This window comes from Trichosurus vulpecula, chromosome 5 (assembly GCF_011100635.1).
Source record: "Trichosurus vulpecula isolate mTriVul1 chromosome 5, mTriVul1.pri, whole genome shotgun sequence".
Lineage (NCBI taxonomy): Eukaryota > Metazoa > Chordata > Mammalia > Diprotodontia > Phalangeridae > Trichosurus > Trichosurus vulpecula.
The window spans coordinates 239,267,322-239,294,038 of record NC_050577.1 but is presented as its reverse complement, the minus strand read 5'-3'; the positions used below and the strand labels follow the sequence as shown (position 1 = coordinate 239,294,038).

The 26,717-nt window shown below is 35.6% G+C and overlaps 1 protein-coding gene across 1 annotated transcript in view; it reads left to right on the top strand.

Annotated features, from left to right (window-relative positions):
* Positions 1-26,717, top strand: part of NAV3 (neuron navigator 3) — a 341,502-nt gene that overhangs the window by 250,422 nt on the left and 64,363 nt on the right. The window contains exons 20-22 of the mRNA XM_036760724.1: positions 5,860-5,883; positions 8,995-9,072; positions 21,407-21,490. Coding sequence (XP_036616619.1) covers positions 5,860-5,883; positions 8,995-9,072; positions 21,407-21,490 — 186 coding nt within the window. The remainder of the gene's footprint in view (positions 1-5,859; positions 5,884-8,994; positions 9,073-21,406; positions 21,491-26,717) is intronic.

Genomic DNA, 26,717 nt, shown 5'->3' with positions numbered 1-26,717 from the left:
CCCCCAGGCCATCACACTTGTCTCATAGAAGAAAAAAAAGATATTAAGTGACTAAATCATGAAATTATTTAATTATTTCTTCAGTTTAAGTAGTTGTATTTAAAAAATATTTTATTCTTAATTTATGGAATAAAATGTTTTTCATATTCAGCCTCATATTTTAAATACTTCTGAAATGTCAAATAGAAACAATAGTGGAAATAGTATACTCCAATCCAATCTAATCTAGTAATCCAATAAACATTTATGAAGGGCATACTATATGCCAGGTGCTGGGGATAAAATTATTAAAAAGAATCTATCCCTGCCAGCAAGGATCTCACAATCTAATGGGGAGAGACAAAACAGGAAAGTTGGGTGGAGTGCAAGGGATAGACCATGAGTTACCTGGTATAGGAATATCTAATTCTATGGGATTAAAATCAGGCAGAACAGCAGATGAAGAGTAGAATGGGTCAAAAAGACCATTTTCTGCCCTCTATAAAGGAAGGCATTGGGAGGAGATTGGTGCTCCACCCTCCAGCCATCCAATAAGAGGGGAGAGGAGGTAGAGGGAGATGGTGTCAGTTAAGGCTTGAGTTAGAAACATGATGATGGGATTAGAGGTATAGTAATAGAACTGGGGGAAGAAAGGATGGTAAGGTAACCTAGTAAAAGCTATGGAAATGTTAATTCAGTTTAATTCAAATTGGAATTTTGGAAGCACCTGGGCAAATATCAGGAACTAGAGGACCTGGGAATGGAGTGTGGGAGAATGTAACAGAGAAAAGCAGTCATGGTTCCAGGGAGCAAGGCATTTTACTTTGAAGTAAGACCTATATTTAAATAACCATGCCAATAATAATAGCTAACATTTATGAAAATAATAATAGATATCATTATATAACACTTCAAGTTTTGCAAAGCCTTTCACATAGGTTATTTAATTTTATCCTCACAGAAACCTCTGAGAAGTAGATCCTATTATCATTACAGATAAGGAAACTCAGGTTGAAAGAGGTTAAGTGACTTGCCTAGGTCACTTAGATAATCTAAGTAATACAGCTAACGATGTGTCTGAGGCTAGAGGCACTCTTCCTGATTCAAAGTCCAGTAGCCACTGGGTATCTACAAGGTAGTATGGGACAAGTTATGAGGAAAATGCAAGTGAAATAATATAGAATTTTGGAGCAAGCAGAAATTATGTTAGACTGGGTGGAAACTGGCCATCAAAATTGGCTAAGTGTAAGATTGCTGTTTGTCATTCTCAAAGAGTATCAGTGACATCAGGAGGGTGATGTCTCAACCTTCAAGTAAATTAGATTTAAGTGAGACAGAGCTGTGCAAAGTCATCATCTTCACTCTCTCATCCAGGGTTGTCAGAGTTCAGGGCCAACACATAGGTCAAGATGACTGGAGATGACTCCAGATGCAGTGGGAGACCCTGGTCTTTTCAAGGCTACGGTCTTTCCCAGATCTCAGTTGTCTGGGGCAACACCCATTCAGTGATTTAAGGCTAGGTAAGAAATGAGCCAAAAGATGGCCTAGTTCACCTACTCAAAAAAAAAAAAAAGAATCAAACTGGGAGGGAAGATCCTCAGGGTTTCTGGCACAAGAAGTGGTGATTAAACTTTAGCCTTGAAGGATTGGACAGAATTTTAGCAGGCAGAGATGGATAAAGAAATATCTTTCAAGAGGGAAAAGCATGAGCCAAAGTGAAGAGGTTATAAGGAGTTGCAGGTCTTAAGATCATAGATGTGAAACTGAAAGTGACTCTGGAGGCAATCTAGGTCAAGAGGGTTGACATTACTGGCCCAAGGTCACAGTAGATGGCCACATAAGGAATCAACCTCAGAATGACTTTCAGTAACTATTTATTGAGAATATTCGATGGAGAAGGCTCTATGGTAGACCCTGGAAAAAAGATACGAAGAAAAATGAAACAGCCCCTTATTTCTCAAGGACTTGAGATTTTACTGGGGAAAACCAGTGAAGAAATAGATTAGAATTTACAAAATATGTACAGAGTAAATATAAAGTAGGTTGGCTTTTGTTGTTGTTTCTTTGTTTTGTTTTGTTTTTGAATGGGAGGAGGAGCTGGGGAGATCTAGAAAGGCATTATATAGAAAATAACACCTGAGTTGGGCTTTGACAAAAGTTTACATACCAAAAGAGAGGAGTAAGGGAAAGAGAGACAGCCTCTTCATAGGCACAGATGTGAAACAGTATATTACCAAGTTTGACTGAATCAAATAGTTCATGAAGATGACCCATGTTGACATGGGTCTGTAAAGATAATTTGGAGCCACGTTGTGAAGGCCTCTAAGTGTTTGGCTTATGTTTGATCCTAGACATAGTATAATGACAGCTGAAACTACTTGAGTAAAGCAGTGATATGATCAGACCTCAGCTTTTAAAATAACAATTCTGTAGCTTGGGGTAGTATGGATTAAGGAGGAGAGCGATGGGATACAGGGAAACCAATTAGGAGGCTATTAAAATATTGCAGAAACGAGGTGATGAGGGCTTGAATGAGGGTGACGGCTAAATGGCATATTCCAGTAGGAGATTGACAGGGTGAGTTATTCCTTTTTAATCAACAAATAACAAGAACCAATATGTACAACAGAGAATATACTATATAATTGTTTTATAACCCTCGGGGAAGAATTGATTTTAATAGAAAGCTTTGAACTATGTGGTTAATGGAAAATTCAGTGGAACAATGCAAAAGTACCTCATATAGCAGCAGCAAAAGTGTTATGACCATCTTAGGCTATTTCAAAGTAGAGTAATTATATTTTTTTAAAAATTCAATCATGAAAATGTTTTTGTCATGCCTTACTAAGAACAAGTCTAGAAGTAGGATTTGGATGAATGAAAAAAATAAAAAGTAATGTGCAAATAGCTCGTAAAATATGAGGAGGGAAGAAAAAAAAGAAAAATTTGTGTAACTTTATCATATATTTAAGAGAAAGAAAAATTAATAGATTTGCAGTTTGATGTGCAATCATCTTTTTGTAATTCTACTGTGTCATAGAAGTGCATGTTTTATTTTAAAATTAAAAATAAATAAAATTTTTAAAAGTGATTAAGGCAGGAAAAAATAATAAAGATAAATAAAATATGGGGACTATCTAGGATACAGAGGAAATTGCAGTGGAGATCAACATGCCATGTTTGAATATGACTTGTACATGGTTAAGAAATCAAAATACAGTAAGTGTTTTGTGCAGTAAGTAATACAGTAAGTGTCCATGGAGGAAAACCACCTCATTTAGAGATGAGGAGACTGATAAGTTCTCTTATATCTCCTGTTTGTATGACCTTGGGCAAGTCACTCAACCTCTCTGGCCCTTAGTTTTCTCATTGGGTAAATCAGAGATTTGGACTTTGTTGTTGTTAGTCATTTCAACGGTATTTAACTCTTTCTGACCCCATTTGGGGTTTTTTTGGCAAAAGACATTGGAGTGGTTTTCCATGTCCTTCTCCAGCTCATTCTACAGATGAGGAAACTGAGGCAAACAGAGTTAAGTGATTTGCCCAGGATCACATAGCTAGGAAGTATCCATTTCTATGACCTTGGACAAGCCCCTTAACCTGTCTAGACCTTAGCTTTCTCATCCATAGAATCAAAGGTTAGGACTAGAAGGCCCCTAAGGTCTAGTCTAGCTCTAAATCTAGGAGTGACATGTCCAAGATGATACAGGGAATAAGTACTAAAGGCAGCATTTGAACGTGAATCCAAATCCTTCCTTATGTGACACCATGTCCTTCCTGTCTTAAAATGTGTGACAAATTTTGATTGTCATTGGCTTGTTCAGTATGTAAATTTATAATTTTATATATATGGTATATATAAATATATAGTATATATTGTATGTTCGTATATATATTACATGCTATATATATATATGTAGATATATATATATATATAGATATAGATATATATACAATGTGTGTGTGTGCGCATAGTAGTAGTAGTAGTAGTAGTAGTAGTTCTACTATTTAGAAAAGAAACTATGTTATCGGGTGTTGGGTGGGAGATTGCTATGTTTTAACCACAGTTACAGTAGGATAGCATAGCCATAAGGAAGTAAAAATGATGTGTTTGTTTTTGAAATAGAGCATCTAAACTTCCAGGCCTGGCATCAGGAAGACTGCTCTTCCTGAGTTCAAATCTGGCCTTAAATACTTAACTAGCTGTATGCCCCCAGGCAAGTCACTTCACCCTGTCTGGCTCAGTTTCCTCATCTGTAAAAAGAGCTGGAGAAGGGAGTGGTAAACCATTCCATTATTTCTGCCAAGAAAACCCCAAATTGGGTCATGGAGATTCAGGCACAACTGGAAAGTGACTAAACAACAAAAATCTAGGTTTAGCATTTTTTTTCCTGCTGGCTTATTATTTTTACTCCTTATTCCTGGAGGGAAAAAGAAGAAAAGAATAGTTTTACTTTTTAATTTTTTTACTTACAGGTAATTTTGTAAAAAGTAATTAGAGCAATTAGAAACCGCAGATAAAATCTTGTTTTTCAAGTTTTAAATGAAACTGAATGCAATGAACACAGTTGCCTTATTCAGTAGCACTGTCCCCTTTCCTGCTTCTGCTAGAACGAGGCAGCTTCCCAAAAATAATGGCTCCCATAATTCATTTCCTAGCATTATTGCAACCCAGCATGAAGAGTTTTTCTGACAATTGAGGCCAAAAACACCCAGCAGGCTACTCCAACAGTCCTTATTTTCATAAGCTCTTGAACTAAAGATGTTAATCAGCTACATTTAGTCACCACCTTCATACTTAGCTCTCTCATTTTGCTGATTGGTGGCTTAATAGGGAAATATGATAGAAGTGAAAGCTATGGTGATCAACAGAGGTCAGCAAAGTTGGTTTTTTTGTGGTTGTTTTTGTTTTGTTTTGCTTATTCTGCAACTTTTTTTTTTTTTACCTTCACTTAAGATAATGTTAGGATACTATATAAGGAGTTGGCTTTCCATAGTGGGATTTACAAAAATCATTCATTTTATGGCATAGCATTTCCCCTAAGTCATAGAAAATGGACCTTAAAATCTAACTAGAAACAGTCAGATTCTCCCTCCATTTTTGTTTGTTTGTTTCTATCTGATGCTATGACCAGTATACTGCCAATCACAAATGGAATGAAGCTATTTTTAAGTTGCAAATAACTTGATTGTGTCAACCTCATTAGATAACAGAGTTGGAAAGTTCCATAAAGTGGTTAGAGAGTCCAACTACTTCTTATTTTACCAGCAAAGACAATAAATGGAAACCAAAAGAATTTGAATAATAACTTACCCAAGGACAGGTAGGCAATAAGTGGCTGAGCTTAGATTTGAACTCAGGTCCTTGGATTCTAAATCCAGTGTTCTTTTTTCACATTTGAATACTATGTTTAAACCTTCCTGTTGACCTATAAAAAAAATGAAAAGAAAATATGTTCTTAGAATACTATATAAAATAATCAATTCAACTCTAGAAGGAAACATAGAGATCTTCTAGGCTAACCTCTCTCACTTTACAGAAGAGGAAATGAATGCCCAGAGTTCTGAAGTGACCAGGACAATATTGAAGAGTTGTCAAGTGGAAGACCTAAAATTCCAAAGCAGGTCTTCCTGCCTCAGAGTCAAACATTGCATCACAGCTTAAGCAACAAGCAAATTTGTCTATATTTCTGCCCTGTTCCTTTATTTTGAAAAATTTATCTTAAACTCTAATTTTTAATTAATTTTTAATTGGGCATGATCATCATGCCCAATGTTCTTATATAAGCAAAATCATCTTTATGTAAGCCCAGAAAGCATGCCACTTGTATGGATGCTAAATTGCTCTGATTCTAAAGTCACTCTGTTTCTCTTTTGCAGGCTGAAGAAAAAGCACATTCTGAGGTAAAAAATATATAATAATAATTCTCTATCATCTCTATTTCTTTCTATGTATCTTTATCTCTCCATCATGTCTCTACCTCTCTATCATCTCTACCAACCACTCTACCTTTCTTTCCTTCCTCTCTTTCTTCCTTCCTCTCTCCCTTCCTCCCTCTCTCTCTTCCTTTCTACCTCTCTATCATCTCTACAATCACTCTACCCCTCTTTCCTCCCTCCTTTTCTCCCTTCCTCCCTCTCTCCCTTCCTCCTTTTCTTCCCTCCTTCCCTCTTTCCCTCCCTCCCTCTTTTCTTCCTTCCTTCCTTCCTTCCTCCCTCCCTCCCTTCCTTCCTTCCTTCCTTCCTTCCTTCCTTCCTTCCTTCCTTCCTTCCTTCCTTCCTTCCTCTCTCTCATTAATTCTAGCTCTCTATGACATAAGTCCTAATAGCATTCTTAGGTGTTAATACTGTTAGAATTCGTGAATAGTGGAACATTGCTACCACTAGAGGTCTCCATGATACAATTGCTGAACAAATATGGGCTCTTCTCTTATCTGAGAATATTTTTCAGAAAGATTGTAGAAAGGTACCAGAATTGTTCACATCAAAAGACCCCTCAAAATTAAAAGGAAATATTGTAGACACTTTTACCACACAGATTTCTAGGCCAGATTCTTCTATCTATAACTGGTATTTTATTACAATTTCATTTCTCCAGGCCTGTGGAATCCCATAGTATATACTAGTTCCTAGGTATAAGATTTTTACAGCACAAAATGAGTAATGTTAATTCCAAAAACCCTAACCCACTTGGTCATTTTCAAAGATATTTATGATTCTGATGGTTGTTTCATGAGACCTGTGTGCTATGCATATGTTTCTAATCCCATAAAAAAATCAGCATATACTTCTCTATCACATTCAAGTCAAATTTGGGTGGGGGGTGTGGGCAGAGGGGGAGAGAGGGAGAGAGAGAGGGAGAGAGAGAGAGAGAGAGAGAGAGAGAGAGAGAGAGAGAGTGTGTGTGTGTGTGTGTAAGATATGACCTTGCCAGAAGTAATTTAATTTAGATGTTATTCAAAGAGAAGTAATGATTTTCTGGATGGTTTATGCTGAGGCAACACTCCTGAAGAGGAAAAAAGATGTGTTGGCACCTACCCATGCAGACAAATTCCTTCCTTGAAATCCCTATTTAATTATCCCTCATCAGCATAGATTTTAATGTCAATTTTGTGTTTATAGTTGGTAGACTGAAGCATGTCCATGAGGTTCAAATGCCTAAATTACTTTCCATGGTAAACCATATGTCTCCCTCCCCCCAAGGCCTATAACATGGTTGAAAAGCTTGATACAGATCAAAAATGTCTGATCTCTTTGCTTCTTCAGCAGTTCCAGCTTCCTTTTCACTACCTGCACCACATAATATGGCCATTATGCATTTTTGCTTTTCTTTTTAGAATAGAATTACTTCTGAATGCATTTTGGATCATATCATAGATGAACTGTATTTCAAACTCTAAATGTCCATACAGAGAATGAGAACAAATTAGAGTGTTCCGTTGGAATAGAACACTAAGGGGAAGATGATTTTTGGACTTAAATCAGATTAAAGATACAACAGACAGGAACTTATTTAACATGATTTGGTGACATTATGTCTAGAGATCTAAAGATATAACTACCAGAGTTCTTTAAAATATATGAAAATAAGTGGTGCAATGTTTACCATCAGTATTATCTCTTTTGGAATAGCAATAGTTTGAGGTCTAATTTATAAACAAAACAAACATCTGATAGCCTTCTAGTTTTCCATTTGGCCTAGAGCTCTTTTAACAGAGAAAACTACTATTTTTATGAAATGTAGTAGAAGAAAGTATCCCCAGTATTATTTAAAGTATTTAAATTAATGGGTAACAGTTTAGTGGTTTATCTTTTCACTAAAAAAAATACTTTCTCATCATCTTAACGAATGGATGTGCCAGATACCAAAACTATTGTAAACACCCATTAAGGTATAATTTAATGAAAAGTAAACGGATAGGAAGTGTAGACATCCCCAGTACATTAGGCAAGATGAATACTGATTGCTTCCTGAAGCACACATATTAGAGATAAGACTTGACGTACTTATCAACTACAGAATTTTCTACAGGCCTTAAAGTAGCCAAACCTGGACATATTGATACAGATGAAGAGAGACCATAGGAAGTCTAGTAGCAGAGCATACATACACAGGGATCTGGAAACTTTTGCCAATGTAGGACCCAAAGCAATGTATTTTTAAAACAGTTTAGGACTAAAAACATTTTAAAACTTTTCTTCTAGCATAGTTGGTTACTATAAATTTGAAAGAAAGGGATATAAAATGAGAGGGGAAAATGCTTTTGTCATGGGGGGAGGCACAAGTAAAGGCAAAGAGAGCTCAAAGAAATTAAAATATTTTGTTTTCTAATTTGATTCGTGATATTTAGCATATAGTATGTTCTCCTCTTCCATTCTCTATTCTAACAGTATCTCAAGTGGAATTTTATTTTAATGGCAAAAAAATGGTATTTCTTTCTTTAGGATTTGGATTTTTTATGTGGAGAATTTCAATTTGAATACTGTGCCATTATATTGAGTATTTCTCTTGTGAATGAATCAAGTTCACTTATCCTTAAATCCTCAGTTAATGAAAGCATAAAGATCAACTTAAGTAGACATTTAAAAAAAACTATCCCCCACAATTTTATTGATGGGGCTTTTCCTTTATTAATATTTCAGAATGGAACCTTTCTATATTTTATAAGGTTCTGTTGAGAAAACTCATTATCTGCTGGTCAGCCTGCTGGTGACAAGCCTCTCTGTATAGACCAAGGTTGACTAGAGTTAAACAAATTTGTCAGTGGCTTCATATTTGAAGTTTTTTTAAACTTGGTACAGTCTGGGATATAGTAAAATAATAATAGTAATAAATTAGATGCTCTATCTGTCTATCTCTATCACTTGTCTGTCCATCTATTTAATATTTGTCGATTTGTCCTTTACTAGATTTCATGGTGTCCCTAATATCAAGATGTGTCATCAGAGTGAGTCTTCATTGAAAGTCAAGCTAAACTAGCAAATTCAATTTAATTTTTTTTTTCTCAAATTCAGCAAATTCACAAACTACGGAGGGAGCTGGTCGCATCACAGGAAAAGGTTGCAACCCTTACATCTCAACTTTCAGCAAATGTAAGTCATTTCTGGTTGTCAATATCAGAGAAAAGTTCAGGGATTATAGTGTTGTGACATGACACTGTTTGTATTAGTATAAGAAATTCTCTATTTACTTAATTTTCAAGTATTTTACTTGTTGGAATGTGGTTTTTAGTTTGTTTAGATTTGTGGGAAGCTACGTGGAACAGTGGATAGGATGTGCGACTTGGAGTGATGGAGGCCAGAGTCTGAATCCTGGTTTCATTACTTGCTATCTATGTGTCCCTGGGCAAATCACATAAGTTCTCTAAGTATAAATTACTTCATCTGTAAAACAGGGATAACCATAGCACCGACCCATTCTACATCCCTGCTTCTCAAAGGTGAAAATATAATGGAATAATAAAGGATGATAGGTATCAGTGGGCAGCTAGATAATGCAGTGGATAGACTGTCAGGTGGAGAATCAGGAAGATTCATATTCTTAATCTGGCCTCAGACAGTTACAAGCTGTGTGACCTGGGGCAAGTCACTTAACCCTGTTTGCCTCAGTTTCCTCATCTGTAAAATGAGCTGGAGAAGTAAATGGCAAACCACTCCAGTATCTTTGCCAAGAAAACACCAAATGGATTCATGAGGAGCCAGATGTGACTGAAATGACTGAACAATACTAGCAACATATGCAACTCAAGTCTCTCCTGAGTTCTAGTTGCTTATCATCAACTACCATTTGGACATCTCAAACTGAAGATCTTCTAGGTATCTTGGACTCAATATATCTGACAGAATAATCATTCTTTCTCAACAAATCCTCCCCTCTTTTGAGAGTAAGGTATGCATTATGTTAATAGGTGGACCATTCCACCAGTGACTCAGTTTCATAACCTTTGAGTCATCCTCCCTGCTCAACTCCTCACTCTCACTCCCTTATCTATCCAATTTATTACCAATTTTTGTACTTTTTAACCTTAACATCTTCCCCTTCTTTCCAGCCCCATAGAAGCCACCCCAATTCAAGTCCCCATCTCTTCTGGTCTAAACTATTACAATAGCTTATTTGGACTCCTTCCTCAAATATCTCCCTACTTCCCACCTCAGCTTTTAAGGTTATTTTTCTAAAGCAGAGGTTTTTCTGTCTAGGTCACCTTCCCATATTCTTTCCTCCCTCTCCTCCCCTCTCCTATTCAGTGAGCTCCAGTGGCCCTCTATTACTTCCACAAACAAGAATAAACTCCTTTGTTTGTCATTTAAAGCTCATCATAATTTGACCCACTATTATCTTTCCAGTCTACTTACCTTACTCTCTTCTAATCACAAGCCAAACTAAGCTCCTTGAATATGACACTCCAACTCCCATTTCTGTGCTGTTGTGCCTCTGCCTATTAATTTCTTAGACTTCCTTAAGGACAGGACTCAAATCCCATGTACTACAGGAGGCCTTTATAGGTCTAGACAGATGCCAATGCCATCCCCTGTTAGACGGTTTTCCACCTATTCAGTATATATCTAAGGCATACCTATTCAGTATATATCTAAGGTATAACTAATTGTGTTTACATGTTTTCCTTCTCCATTCTAATATGAATTCCTTGAGGATGGGATTGGTGTGTTTGTCTTTCTTTGTATCCCTTTTATTGAGTACAGTGCCTAGCCCAAGGTAAACACTTGACAAATGTTTATTGATTGGTTGATCGATTTAATGAGTGACTTGGATAAGATAGACTTCTTTCAAGGATATTACAATTTTAGGATATTACGGGGGAAATTTGGTCTATAAATAATTATAGTATGATACAAAGAAGAATAAAATAAATGATAAGGAGAGATCTAACTTAAGACAAGATAATTTTCACTTCAGGGGATGAGGTCAAGAAAGGGATCATGGATGAAATGTTATATTACCTAAATTAGGCCTTGAAGAAAGATAGGGCAATCAGCTGGGGTTGAGGGAAGAGGAATCCATTCTCAGCATAAGCAAATGCCTGATGATAGGTAAGGGTAAGACAAGAACCAGGGGTTGGGGATCAATATAGCAGGAATATACAGTTTATGAAGAGAAGTAAGAGATAATGCTAAAAATATGAAGGACTTTAAATGTCAGCATCACAAATTTTTACTCTGTTGTCTAGGCAGTTGGAAAGATATTAAAAGTTTATGTGCACAAATATGAATAAAACTGAATGTTATATTAGTAAGATTAGGTGGATAAAGATTAGAGAGAGGATAAGCTGGAAAAAGGAAGATGAATCAGGAAGTTGTTATTAATAGTCTAGATAAGAAAAGATGAGGGTTTCAATTAGACTGTGTGCATAGAGAAATTATTTCAATGAAATAGAGAAATTAGGGGGAGGGAGGGGGATTCTGTGGGCAGAGATAAAAATTTTAATTCAATTGCATGAACATTTATTAAGCATTTAGGATATGCAAGATGAGGGGAAGCAAGACATACAGATAGAGAGCAGACCTAGAATCAGAGCCCTTGGAAATTCACTTAGACTTGTGATAGTCTGCATTGGTGAAGGGATTTTCGTCCTGTGATAAAAGTAGGTCTGTCCTGGCCAGTCCTGATGTCTGAAATGCAATTTTCCTTACCCTCCATTTCATAGAGTCTCTCTCTTCCTTCTAGACCCTAAGTAAGCACAGCTTCTGCTTAAAAAAAACCAAAACTTTTCTGATCCCCCCAAATGCCAGTGCTCTTCCTCCTAAACTATCTTGTATTTAAGTACTTTGCAGTTATGTGTATTTATTCACTTTATATTTATGATGTATCGGCTTATATGTGTACTTATCTCCACCATTAGAATGTCATCTTTTGGGTAGGAATTAATCTCATTCTTGGTATGTTCAAGGATGTCCAATGCTACAGATTCCTCAAAGAAGATGAGAACTGAAGGAAAAAAATGGATTTGATGATTGAAATCAGTGACGACCTTTGAGACAGTAATTTTAGCAGAGTGGTTGGGATAAATTATAAGAGAAGGAATAAAAAAATGGAGATATTAGCTACTTTTTAAAAAAAATGTAATCTTTATCAAAAAAGAGAAGAGAAAGATGAGATGGTAGTTGGGAAAATACAAGGTTCAAGGGAAAGGGTTTTTTTTGTTTGTTTTAGAATTGATGAGAACACAAACATAGGTGGAAGATACTGGAAGGAAAAGAAGAGATTGAATATGCATAAAAGAGAATAATTAAATAAGGAAATATTATGTAGTTAAAAAGAAACTGAATGTTGGAGTAAGTGGCTCATCTCTGTCCTTTCCTATATATGTAGGTATATTTAGACAAATCACTCCATCTGGTTGACCCTCATGCAAGCTAGCTGTCTCGTAGGGTTATCTTGAAAGAACTTGAGAATTGATCAAGTCCTACAATAAGTCTCAGATAATGGGATTTATGGCATATGGCAGGGCAGCTTTTTAGCAAGGATGAGGGCTACCTATTTTTCCTAAGACATTATAAAAAAGGGAGATGAGGATATGATACTGATCGATTTTGAGGATTGGAGTAGATAACCTTAGTCTTTTCAGTGAAGTCATCTGCTCTTAAAGTGAGGGGATGAGGTTCAAATGGGAATTTAAGGGAAAAGGAAACTATTTGGAGCAATCACTGAAGGGAAGAACAGTCATAAAACTAGAGTTTATATCTTGAGTTTATACCTCAAGTTTATATTTGGTGAAATTTGTTTCTTTATTTCTTTTTCTACAGTGATACAGAGGAGACACAATATTGAGTGGTAGGGGTACCCAGCATTGAGGATTAGTATGGCAGGAACAATGGAAAGTTGGGGTATGGGAGAGTAAGGAATTTTTTTTGGTGTTACTTACAGAATCATTAGAGAGACAGACTATATAGTCAGTGCTGTCTAAAGAGACAAATGAAACTCTAGTGAGAAAGATGGATTTGGGAAAATGCTGAAGGGGTCAAGAGGTTGGAGAATATAAATGAAGGATCATAGATTTGAAGCTGGAAAGGATCCGTCTTATTATAGATGAGGGAACAAAAGGAACTATTTTAGTGCATGTCAGAATTGGAGACAAGTAGAAAGGTAAGATACAGTAGTTTTGGACAGAAAGAGAATTTAGTCAATCCCTCACATTTTAGAAATATGAAAAATGAGGCCCGAAGAAGTGTAAAGTGGGCTACTGAAGGTTACATAGCTACCTAGTTCTAGAAAGGAAAATATTAACCAGTCTTCCTGATTCCTGGTTCTCTTCTACTACTTAATATAGTGCTTTATGTCAAGATACGATTATGAGGGACAAGAAAATCTTTCAAGACATTCCAAGACTTGAATCATTCATAAGCTGATTGTTAACTACAAACAATCCTGGAATGGAGCTAAGCAGTCTTTGATCCTTAATGCCAAAATGGATTTCTTGGAGCAGAAAAAAACCATCACAGATTTTACATAACATTTTATGATTTCCACTCAATGCTAAGACAGACTGATCATGGCCAGTTTTCATCCTTGGTTCATGTTCCATTTCATTCCCCTGAACTGATCTCTATTGATCTCATTAAAAGGGTTGGAGGGAGGGAGCTCTGTTTTTATTTATTTATAATGCTCTCTCAACATGAGCCAAAGCATTTTCTTCACATAACTGTCTTAACATTCCTCTTTGAAGGTTGAAAGGAGTTTTTTCTCAATATCTAAATGTTCTTGCTTTTTGATTCAGTGTAAGCAGTACACATAAAGTTTAATTCAGTTAGTTTAGTGAGTGTTCTTTGCCAAATGTGACTATCTTTTCTCAGTTCTCATCCTTCTTGACCTCTCGTTGCATTTGACACTGCTGACCTTCTGGATACCATTTCTTCCCTCTCTCTTCCTTCTGAGACTTAAGATTTAAATCCCTACCCTTGGGACAAAAAAAAAAAAAGAAGAAGCAAAGGAGAAAAAAATATATAGAACACCAACCAATTATTTTCCTCAGGAAACACCAAGCTCATACTTCCTAGTGAGGATTTTGTTAGATTGAAAATTGAAGAGCACATTCCATTGCTTGTGCAAAGATGCCAAGACCAGAGATTGAATATGATAGATGGACACACTGACTCTAGAATAGATTCCCATTTATGATTTTCTTGAAATTCAGCTTTCTCTCTCATTACCCATTTTTCAATAAGCAGACAAATCTAAACATTAGTTCTGAGAGTAGTTTTTAGTTTGACACACCAATAGCCATGTCACTTCCTACTTGCCTGCTTGAGCTTGGCCAGTATTTGGTAAAAAGTGTTCAAATCTTGCCCTCCCTCCTCTGAATAACTTAAATAATGGAAAAAGCCAAAATGTTGTGAAATTGTACCAATCCAAGGAGGCCTCTAGTTAGCAGATGGGATGCTTTCATCAGTATGGTTTCCGAACTATCTCTGAATTTATATCCTTTAGATAAGAAGCCAGATGATAGCCGGAGATAAATAGGAAAAGCTACAGGAGGCCCAGTGGCTCTTGACAGTCTTCCAAATTCCTTCTGTCCTCTCTCATGCCCTGTCATTCAATCATGGTCAGGTGGGCTGCTTTGACTCATTAAGTAAGTTTGTGTCAGCTAATTGAACTTTTATGAATCTTGATACTCCTGTGATTGGCCTCATAGATAATGCTGAATGCTGAAGATAAGTAAAACCAACATTTTAAAAAAATCATTATATGAATATGTAATAAAATACATTTTCTGCCTTTCATCAGATTAAGTTATATTTTAATCAGTTAAATTAGCCCCAGGGATGGCATTTCATTTGAAGTCCTTTGTCCTGTTTCTTTGAATTATTTTATGTTAAATGAACTGACAATTTTTCTTCCTTCCCTTAGCCTTCTTCAAAGGGAAATTGTAATTTGTACATTCAGGCTATAAAGTCACATTTAGGTTATTTCCCATTTAAAGGTCAATTGAACAAGAAGTATAACTTTGCTTAGATGTCATAGAGATTGCTCTTGGATAATCTAAATAATCATAAAAGATAATGTTCATGATTCATTTTTTTTTGTTTGAAGCCATCAAATGATTTTAGGTATCCAATGTGGTCATTTTCCATGTGGTTGATAGGTGGTCACCCTAAAATATGTGAACAAACCCTCACCAGGCTAAGCTTATGTGAATTATCTGGTTTATTGTTCAGAGTCCAAGAAATTGTCTCTAAGTATCTTTTTAGACTATTGTGCAGGAATCAGAAGTTAAAGATAAATAGGTATTAAGTAACACACACTCCTTAACACTTAGCAATTCTCTTCTCATCTATTACCTTGACAGACTTCATCTAAGTAAAGGCAGGAGAGATTCATCATCATTGAGATAAAATGGAACGCTAGCTTTAAATCCTTACTATTGACCAAAGAAAATTCAAACTCAGGCAAACCTAGATTAGTCCTTCCTTTCCTCCCCACTCAGAAAGATCCATAATTGTGACATAGCTATCATTCTTCTGCAATATTTCAAGAAAAATCTATTATCCTGTGTTTTAAGTGGTATTGCTTTCCATTTCCCTTAGTGGTTTCCTTTGGCCTGCATGGAAATGGTCTCTTGGCTTTGACTCCACAACCCCGTCCACTTTCTCAGTTACACTTGAGGAGTATCAACTGCTCCCCAGTTTATGAAAGGGCAATGTGACCATATTTTCTTCTCTTTGCTATCCTTACTTACCCTTCCTTACTCTCCTTCTGGGGGTTTCCAATTAAGCTCCACAACCTTCCTTTAAATACTCTAAATACAGGACTCTAACACTTTTATAATAGAATTACTAGCTAGTCTCAATCTTCTTAAAGCCCCCTTGAGTCCCAAATGGACTGGAATAGCCCTACTTTGTAACTCTTCCATTTGGTTAACCCTTGTGAACATTCCATATGGAAACTGAACAAAGGTTATATAAATACCTACTATCTGCTGAACATTGAGGTGGAAAAGAGACAAAATTCAATAAATCTAATAAGGGGAAAGTAATCCAAATGGCTCTGATGCTATTGAAAACTTTTTTCATCACGTTAACAAACCTCAACTTGCATTTTTAATGTATACCAGTACTTTGCTGATATTATGATGGATTAAAGAGAAATAACTCTGAGGACTGATCAATAATAGGCAAATTAATTTAGTTTGTCAAATGTTTATTAAATGCATCTCATCAAGATGCTTTGCTAGACTACATATATATATATATATATATACATATATACACATATGTGTGTGTTTATATATATATATATATATGTGAGTGTGTGTGTGTGTGTGTGTGTATGTGTGTGGACACACACACAGGAAAGTCCCTGCCCTCAAGAAGCCTTTGTTCTAATGAGAAGATACAATAAAAATACAGATAAGTAGCTCAAAGATAACTAAAGGAAGAAAAGGGACCCAGAAACTATAGGATCAGGAAATTCCTCCTAAAGATATAGCATCTGACCTGATTCTTGAAAGGAAGTCATTGAAAGATGGAAATGAGGAAGGAGTGCATTCTAGCAAGAGGTGATGCCTTGTTGGAATGCATGGAGGTAAGAGATAGAATATTGAGTTCAAGAAAGAGTTTGAGTAGGAAGTAAAGTCATACATGAAAATGAAACATGAAGTGAGTCTGGAAAAGTTATTTGTTGTTCCTCCTTTGTTCTCTAAGAGAGCCAATGACATCAGGAGGGTGAGGTCTTGATTGGATTTAAGTGAAGCAGAGCAGTTCAGAGTCATCAGCTTCACTGTCTCCTCCAGAGTCATCAGAGTCCAAGTGGCAAGACATAGGTCAACATGGCTGGAAATGGCCCCTTTGCAGTGGAAGAACTTGGCCCTTTTAAGCTAAGGTCCTTCCAGAGTCTCAGTTTGTCTGAGACAGCACCCATTCAGTGATTAAAGGCCAGGCAAAAGTTGAGGCAAAAGATGGTCTAGTTTGCCTTCACAAAAGAATCAGTCTGGGAGGTTAAGACCTTCAGAGATTCTGGCCAGAACAGAAAACAATTGCTATTTACATTCACTTTGAGCCATCAAAAACCAAGCTATGAGTCAGTGAGGCTTGGTCTGGGATCAATTATTGACCAATCAGCGAAAGTCAGAGCCCATTGTGATTCAAATGGAGCTATTTGACTACCACCTAAAAAGTAGATTGAAGTCAGATTATGGAAATCTTGAATGCCAGGATAAACAGTTTGTACATTTCTGAGAAGCTGTAGGCAGAAGCACAAGGTTTTTAACTGTTGTGATGCAGTCAGACCTATTCCTTAAGGAATGTTATTTTGCTGCATAGCTGATCAGAAAACTAGAGCTCTCTCTCTCCCTCCCTCTCTCTCTCTCTCAGATGATGGGAAAGCTGTGCTCAGGATAACTCAAATCATAACAAGTATTTTATTCACTTCTCCGATGTTTCCAAAATACTGCAATCATTTTCCCCCATAGGTTATTCTCTGTAATAATCCATGTTTCTATAGCAATGATCTGCGCTTTTATGTTTTTCCTCTTATTAATTTGATGAAATAAGCAGCAATAGATGAAGTAGTTTATTCAAGCTTGTGTATTGATAAAGTGGCAGTTTTACAACTAAACCTCAAAACCACTAAATTCATAGTCTTCAGAGACAAAGCTTGTTGATGGTATAATTTGGGGAGACAGTTCACTTATCCTTAGAATTCCAAGGAGCCTTAGAAGATCATCATTTGGAATCTTGCCTTTTACTAATACTGTAAACAGAACTGTTCTCTTGGAAATTTCCTTTAAAGAAAGTGAACAAATCTTTGGGTTCATTTCACTTTGAAGTAGTCCTACTTGGATAGATTCAAAAGATTTAGATTTTAATATTAGGGTAAAGAAGTTATTCTTGGTCTTTCTCTTGTCTGCCACAGAAAGCTTATTTGCATGGAAGAATGCATTTGGTTTTGTTGCTTCCTCTAATTCTCTGGGTATAAGGGCATATAGAAGACAAAATAAGTATGATAATTTTTAAAAAATGATAGATAAAATTTAAAGTTTGCAAAAACAGTTTATAAATATTAGGCAATTATAAGATATAGGTAATCTAGGTATCATTGTGCTAATTTTTGAAATGAGTCTCTTAAATTACTTGACAGTAGGCAAACAGTAAATGTTTGGGCATCTTGATTTCTAGAATTCTATGCCCTATGTCATACTACCCTCTGGCAAAGTTGATGTGAATGCAGTCTTTTAAAATAGTTTTCTGCAAGGTAACTCCTACATTATCTTTATATGCCTATAAATGATGTAGGGATTGCTTAGTGTGGAGAATGTCCCCTTTTTATGTCTAGCTGTGCAAACCTGAAAGGGACGGATGAGGTCATCTTGAAGAATGTTCATGTCATTCAGTGCTATGATCCTAGATCCTTCTACATTTGTTTGAGGAAAGTTTTGAACTTGGTGTCTCAAAGAATTTATTGCATGGAAATTATAACTCTTCTCTCAGTGAATATGTCCAGCAGAGGTAATAGTTTTTATTGGAGAAACTTTTGAAGCATTAGAGAGGACAAAGAACATCCAAATCTATGATTTGTGGAACAGTTTCGGACAGTAGACCCCTTCACCCCGTTACCTGTTGCAATACTATTGAAACAGCCCCAAAGACAATATAGTACTCTGATAAACACCCCCTTTCCCTACTCAACAAGATATTTATATAAAAATGAATTATGGGGGAACATTTCTTTTATAGGAAAACTAAGCTATCTATGCATCTCATCATGAACCTTAAAAGTCACAAATCTTTTAACTATTAAAGAATTAATGGTCTTTTCTTTTTGGTGCTAAGAGACCCTAAATAGGACAGTTTCACATTCTTACTGCTTTATCATCTATCACTGCCCTTTCTTTTCTGGATAAACAGCAAAGCTGTACTAAATGCACACTGAACTATGACCCCTTCCCTTTTCTCCCATTCTTGTTGAACCAGATGGGTCTGTAAGGCTCTCTTGAAAAAAATCTTAGATAAAATCCAAAAGCGATGGCTTAATTTTGAAAGGGAAGTGTTCCCCTGGGAATTCATAAGAAGACATGGCCATCTCCTCACCAGTCCGCTATTGAATTTCAGTTCATTTTGTAATAACCCCAAACTACTTATATGTACAGATATTTGACAGAAGTGTAGTGGTATTGACATCAGAAATCACCATCCCTGATGACACCTCTGTAGATTATTGTAAAATGGTTGGGAAAGGTTAATAAGCACTTCTTTCTGAGACAGATTCATCACTGTGTCAATTACCTAAAGGAACTTTCCTAAGTATTTTCTCAGAATTTAATAGACTGTCTTTTTTTCCCTATTTCTAGTGAACTAAAAACAAATTGGTTTAAACTCTGACTGGGGATAAGTGTAGGGGTTGAGTAAAGCATGGAAGAGCAACATTCTCTCTACCCATATCTCTCCTTCCCCACTGCCCCCACACCATCCTCCTTCCTGCAAGTCAGGTAGTAGTAACTGAAAGCAGTTCTAGAAGTAACCAAACCCTGGAAATGAAAGGCTCATCCTTGGAAGAATAGTATGAGAGTGACTAGTGGCTCCAAGTCCAGAAGGCATTGCTAAGCCTTCCTTTAGGCTGCTATCCCTGAACTATTGGTAGTAAGTTTTGGGAAAGATTCATTGGTTCACAATTTGTAATTGGAAGGAGTCATAGATATCATCTACTTCAACCTTTCATTTTATAAATAGTGAATTGAGCCCCAAAGAAGTCAAATGTCTTGACCTATGACCTCCCAGGACCTATGTTGGTGAAACCGAGTGTTAATCATTAGAGTATATTGTTACAAATCATGGAATCTCTTTTTTTTTCTTATACTTAAAATAGAAGTTCATCAGTTTTAGATAGTTTAACTCTATTCCTTCCCAAAGGTGAGAGAATGGATGGATTCCTGATGACTTCTTTGGATGAAAACTCAGTATTCTCTGATTTAAATTGTGGTGTTGTTTAAGATATAAGTGTGGGTGCAGCTAGGTGGCAATGAGAGTAGAGCACTGGCCCTGGAGTCAGGAGAACCTGAGTCCAAACCCAGCCTCAGACACTTGACACACTTCCTAGCTGTGTGACCTTGGGCAAGTCACCAAACCCCAATTGCCCTGCCTTCTCCCCTCCCCCCCAAAAATAACTACAAAAAAAGGTATAAGTATGAGTGAGGCCTCATATTAAAATATTTCTTACCTGTGTGTTGTTTGTGTTATGTCAAATAAGCCTTCTTGACCTACAAAAAGAACAATTTTGATAATGCATTGTTAAATTTAATAAATACTTTAAAAATGTAACAACTATCCCTAATTGAAAATTCATTATTACATATACAATAGTCTCTTTTTTTCCCCCTGTGAATTGATTTTTTTGTTTCATGTTTTAGCGATTAAGGTCATAATACAAAAGAAATGTCTAAATATACTTTCTCTGAAATTTTAAATAAAATCACAGTCTAAAAAGAAAAGTGTGCGAAAGAAAATACTACCAAATAAGTGTGATTTCCCATGAATAGATGTTTGCTGACTCAGTTGGAGAGGAAAAAAAGAGAAACTAAGCCCTTTCATTGAAAATGGTTTCTGAAGCAAAGACACATCTTGTAGGCTCAATTCTTTGTAAGTAGGAAAAGAAGAAAGGTAATGTTATGTCTGTCAGCAGATGTCTCCCACTAGAAGAAGAGTATTGTTAAATCAGAAAAGTTAACAATATCTTCAAAGGTCATCAGGGGAGCATAAAACTGTGGGGCATGTTCTCAAAGAGCATTTGAGCGACCTCCTTTAGAGCTTTGGTTCTGAAAAGTTCGCGGCTTAGGACTGTGTCCAGCACATCGCAATATCAGTTCTATCTGTCATGGGGACATCAGAAGGAGTGATTAATGGTAAAGTTCCATTCCTTTGTAGTACTAGAATTCAAATGAAGTGTCTGGGGACTGAAAGAATGAGCTTTTGAGGTTGGGAACTGGTAAAAGAAAATTTATATCAAAGGGAGATTAAAATAGGGCTTATCATCAGAGCATAGATTTAGATTATGTGGAACCTTAGTGGATATTGTGTATAATGTTCTCATTTTACATATGAGGAAACTGAGACACAGAGAGGTAAGAAGAATTGGCCAGGGACACACATATAATAAGACTCTTCACTATTTCAGTGCAGGTCCTTCTAACTCTAATCCACTAAACTGTAAACTCTTTGAGGGCAGCAACTGCCTTTTGCCTCCTTTTGTATCCTTGGTGCTTAGCACATAGTAGGTGCTTTAAAAGTGTTTTATTTTTTATTTTAAAAATAATTTTTATTGATCTAAGTCCAGTATAAAGATTGTGTGGGTCTGTGTGTGATTTAGCTGAAGATAACACTTGATAATAAGGATTTATCCAAGGAAGGGTGTTTTTTTCTATTACCCCACTCATGTAAGTCTTGGATGACATTTAAAACATTTCTTCCTTTTCTTTCACAGGCTCATCTAGTAGCGGCTTTCGAAAAAAGCTTAGGGAATATGACTGGCCGTCTACAGAGTTTAACGATGACAGCAGAACAAAAGGTATGTTTATAGCAATTGATTCTAGGACAGGGAAAGATTTGGCAAATTGTATCAGGTGTTTGACTGCTTAAACAATAGAGGATATATTTTCCTTTTAGAGACTTTGACACTCAGTCTTAATAAAGCTCTGGCTGTTAGTAGTCCAGAGCTTCCCATTCGCACTGTCACACAGAAGTTCGGAGAGAAAAATCTTTCATTTATGGATTTTAATTAAAGAAACTCTGACTTTCAACTTAACCCATATTGGAAGAATCAAGGTCAAAAATTTATTAAATCCTCTCAGAGCATTTCACTGTGTGGAGCCTTTCTCAGAAGATTAAATAATAAGGAAAAGAAAATACAATTTTTAGGAATTTTATATAGCTGGAAGGGCAGCTAGGTGGCACAGTGAATAGAGTGCCAAGCCTGGAGTCAGGAAGACTCATCTTCCTAAGTTCAAATCTGGTCTCAGACACTTACTACCTGTGTAAACCTGGGCAAGTCATTTAATGCTGTTTGCCTTAGTCTCCTCCTCTATAAAATGAGTTGGGGAAGGAAAGGACAAACCATTCTAGTGTCTTTGCTAAGAAAATCCCAAATGAGGTCACACAGATTTAGACATGACTGAAAAAATTACTGAATAATGACAAAACATACTTGGAAAGAGTTCCATCTAGGCAGGACATTATAAAAAATATTAAAATATTCATAGCAAGTTGCCAATTATAGGAAGGAAAGATATAATAAATGCCTACTATGTATCAGGTACTTTGCTAAGCATTTTACACAAATTATTTCATTTGATCCTTATAACAATCCTGGGAGGTAAAAGTATTAATTACCCTCTTTTTGCAACTGAGAGAATTGAGGCAAAGAGAATTTAAATGACTTATTCCTGGTCACATAGCTAGTAAATGTCTGAGGCTTTTATTTGAATTTGGACCTTCCTGACTTCAGTCCTAACACACTGTGCCAACTGGATGCCTCTCCAGCAATTATAGAAAGTAAAATATTATTGATTCATTTCCTAAAAATAATTCAGTTCCATTTGGACAAGCATTTATTAAGCATATACTGAGCATCAAACAATTTAATGGGGACTTGGGATACAGAGATAAAAATGAAAGGAACTCACATTCTACTGGAGGAAAAGAACACATTCAGATAAGCAAATATAAAATTTATTCCAAGTAAGTAAAAGGGGAAGATGCTAACAACTGGAATGGTTAAACTGGGTCTCATATAGGTGAAGGCTCCCAAGTTCAGCCTTGAAGGGAGTCAAGGATTTCAGGCAGTGAAGGTGGGGAGGGAAGTCTTATGCAAAGAGAAAGGAGATAGGGTAATCTATTTGTAATGTTATCTGGAACATAGATAACATGAAGGAGATAGCTATTTATTCTCTAAATACCAAAGTACTGCTCTCAGGTACAAGGAAAAGTCCAAAGATTAACTAACTTGCTACATTCTCTGAATTATCTTTTAGTCTAGCATAGGATAAAATACCAAAAAAAGTAATTATTATAAATAAAATTAAATGATAAATGCATTTGAAAGGTACAGAGACAAAACCAAAAGTGCTTTGTGAGGTCTGAGGGACAAAGGTCATTACTGAAAGAAGGTTATGAAGAAGTATTAATATTTGAATTGTGTTCCACATGATGGGTAGAAATTTAAGAAAAATGACAATGATGAAGGCAGGCAGACGTCTAAATATGGAGGGTCCTGGGTGCCAGACAAAGTAATTTGGACTTAGTAATAAGCAAGCATTGAAGTTTTTTGTTTGTTTGTTTTTGTAAATAGTATTTTCTTTTTTCCAATTATACACAAAGATAATTTCCAACATTTATTTCTGTCAGATATTGAGTTGCAAATTTTTCTCTGTCCCTTTCTTCCCTACCCATTCCCCAAGATGGCAAGTGATCTGAAATAGGTTATACTTATGCAATTATGAAAACATTTCCACATTAGATCATGTTATGAAAGAAGAAACAGGAAAAAAAGAAAAAAAAGCTACAAATTAAAACAAAAAGTGAAAATATTATGCTTCAATCTACATTCAGACTCCATCGTCCTTTCTTGGATGTGCATAGCATATGCATAGCATTTTCCTTCATGAGTCTTTTGGAATTATCTTAGATCATTGAATTCCTTAGAAGAACTAAGTCTATCATAGTTGATTATTGCCTAGTGCTACTGTTATTGTGTACAATATTCTTCTACTTTCTGCTCACTTTGTTCAGCATCAGTTCATGGAAGTCCAGGTTTTTCTGAAATCTATGGATTATCATTTCTTATAGCACAATAGTATTCCACTGCATTCACATACCACAACTTATTCAGACACTCCACAATTGAAGAGCATTCCCTCAATTTCCAATTCTTTGGCACCACAAAAAAGGTGCTATAAATATTTTTATACTTGTAGGGTTTTTCCCCTTTTTTATGATCTCTGGAATACAGAACTAGCAGTTGTATTGCTGGATAAAAAGGTATGCACAGTTTTATAGTCCTTTGGGCATAGTTCAAAATTATCCTCCAGAATGGTTGGATTAGTTTGCAACTCCACCAACAATGCATTAGTGTTCCAATTTTCTCACATCTTCCCCAACATCAGTCATTTTCCTTTTCTTTCATACTAGCCAATCTGATGGGTGTGAGGTGGTACCCCAGAATTGTTTTAATTTGCATTTCTCTAATCAGTAGTAATTTAGAGCATTTTTTTTTCATGATTACAGCTTTAATAGCTTTCATTTCCTCATCTGAAAATTGCCTGTTCATATCCTTTGACCATTTATCAATTGGGAAATGACATGTTCTTATAAATTTGACTCAGTTCTCTATATATGTGAGAAATGAGGCCTTTATCAAAACATTGTTTCCCAGCTTTCTACTTTCCTTCTAGTCTTGGTTGCATTGGTTTTGTTTGTGTAAAAATTTTTTAATTTAATGTAATCAAAATTATCCATTTTGGATTTTATAATGTTCTCTATCTCTTATTTGGTCATAATTTTTTCCCTTCTCCATAGATCTGAGAAATAAACTATTCCTTGCTCTCCTAATTTGCTTATGGTATCATCCCTAATGTCTAAACTGTGTAATTGTTTTGACTTTATCTTGGTATTTGGTATGAGATGTTGGTCTATACCTAGTTTCTTCCATACCATTTTCCAGTTTTCCCAGCAGTTTTTTTTTTTTTTGGCCAAATAATGAGTTCTTATCCGAGAAGCAAGAGTCTTTGGGTTTATCAAACAGTAGATTACTACAGTTATTAAGTACTGTGTCTTATGTATCTAATCTATTTCACTGACCCACTACACTATTTCTTAGCCAGTAACAAATAGTTGTGATGATTGCTACTTTATAATATAGTTTTAGATCTGCTACAGCTAAGTCACTTTCCTTTGCATTTTTCTATTAATTCTCTTGATATTCTTAACCTTTTGTTCTTCCAGATGAATTTTATTATTATTTTTTCAAGCTCTATAAAATAGTTTTGGTAGTCTCATTTGTATGGCACTGAATAAGTAAATTAATGTAGGAAGAATTGTCATTTTTGTTATATTAGCTCAACCTACCCATGAGTAATTGAAATTTTTCTGATTATTTAGATCTGACTTTATTTGTGTGGAAAGTGTTTTGTAATTGTGTTCATATCGTTCCTGAGTTTGTCTCCACAAATAGGCTTCCAAGTATTTTATGTTTTCTACAGTTATTTTAAACGGAATTTCTCTATCTCTTACTGCTAAGCTTTGTTGGTAATATATGTAGAAATGCTGATGATTTATGTAGGTTTCTTTTTTTATATCCTGGGGCTTTGCTAAAGTTGTTAATTATTTCAAGAAGTTTATTAGTTGGTGCTCTTGGATTCTCTATGTACACCATCATATCATCTGCAAAGAGTGATAGTTTTGTTTCCTCATTGCCTATTCTAATTCCTTCAATTTCTTTTTCTTCTCTTATTGCCAAAGCTAGCATTTCTAATACAATATTGAATAATAATGGTGATAATGGACATCCTTATTTCACCCTGATCTTATTGGGAAGCCTTCTACCTTACCTCCATTACAGATAATGCTTGCTGATGGTTTTAGATAGTTACTACTTACCACTTTAAGGAAATCTCCATGTATTCCTAAGTTCTCTAGTATTTTTAATAGGAATGGATGCTGTATTTTGTCAAAACTTTTCTCTGCATCTATTGAGGTAATCATATAATTTCTGCTGGTTTTACTATTGATATGGTCAATTATGCTAATAGTTTTCCTAATATTGAACCAGCCCTTCACTCCTGGTATAAATTTCACTAGGTCATAGTGTATTGTCCTAGAGATAAATTGCTGTAATCTTTTGGGTAATATTTTATTTAAAATCTTTGCATCAACCTTCATTAGGGAAATTGGTCTATAATTTTCTTTCTCTGTTTGGCTCTTCCTGGTTTAGGTATCAGCACCATATTTTGTCATAAAAGGAATTTGGTAGGACTCTTTTACCTATTTTTTTTTTCAAATAGTTTATATAGTACTGGAATTAATTGTTCTTTAAATGTTTGATAGAATTCAATTGTTAACCTGTCTGATCCTGGAGATGTTTTCTAAGGGAGCTCATTAATAGCTTGTTCAATCTCTTTTTTTCTAAAATAGGGCTATTTAAGTATTTTATTTCCTCTACTATTAGTCTGGGCAATTTATATTTTTGTAAATATTCATCCATTTCACTTAAATTGTCATATTTATTGGAAACAGTTAAAATAGCTCCTAATTATTGGTTTGATTTCCTCTTCATTGGTGGTGAATTCATCCTTTTTCATTTTTGAGACTGGTAATTCGGTCTTATTGTTTCTTTTTTTCTTTTTTAAACCAAATCAACTGAAGCTTTATCTGTTGTATTTTTTCCATAAAACTAGCTCTTATTTTTATCTGTTAGTTCAATAGTTTCCTTACTTTCAATTTTATTAATCTCTCCTTTGAGTTTCAGAATTTCTAATTTGGTCCTTAATTGAGGATATTTAATATGCACTTTTTCTAGCTTTTAAAAGTGCATGCACAATTCCTTGATCTGCTCTTTCTCTATTTTATTCATGTAAGCATTTGTAATGGTAATCAGGGCAGGATTTTTTGCTGTTCTCTTTTGTAAGAGCCTTTGATGCATCTGGTCTTTGTTTGAATGGGGCAGGTAAAGTGGGATCTTTTGTCTTGGAATGCTTCTCAGCACTGAGGCTGTGGAAAGTCATTGATTTGTATATGATGTG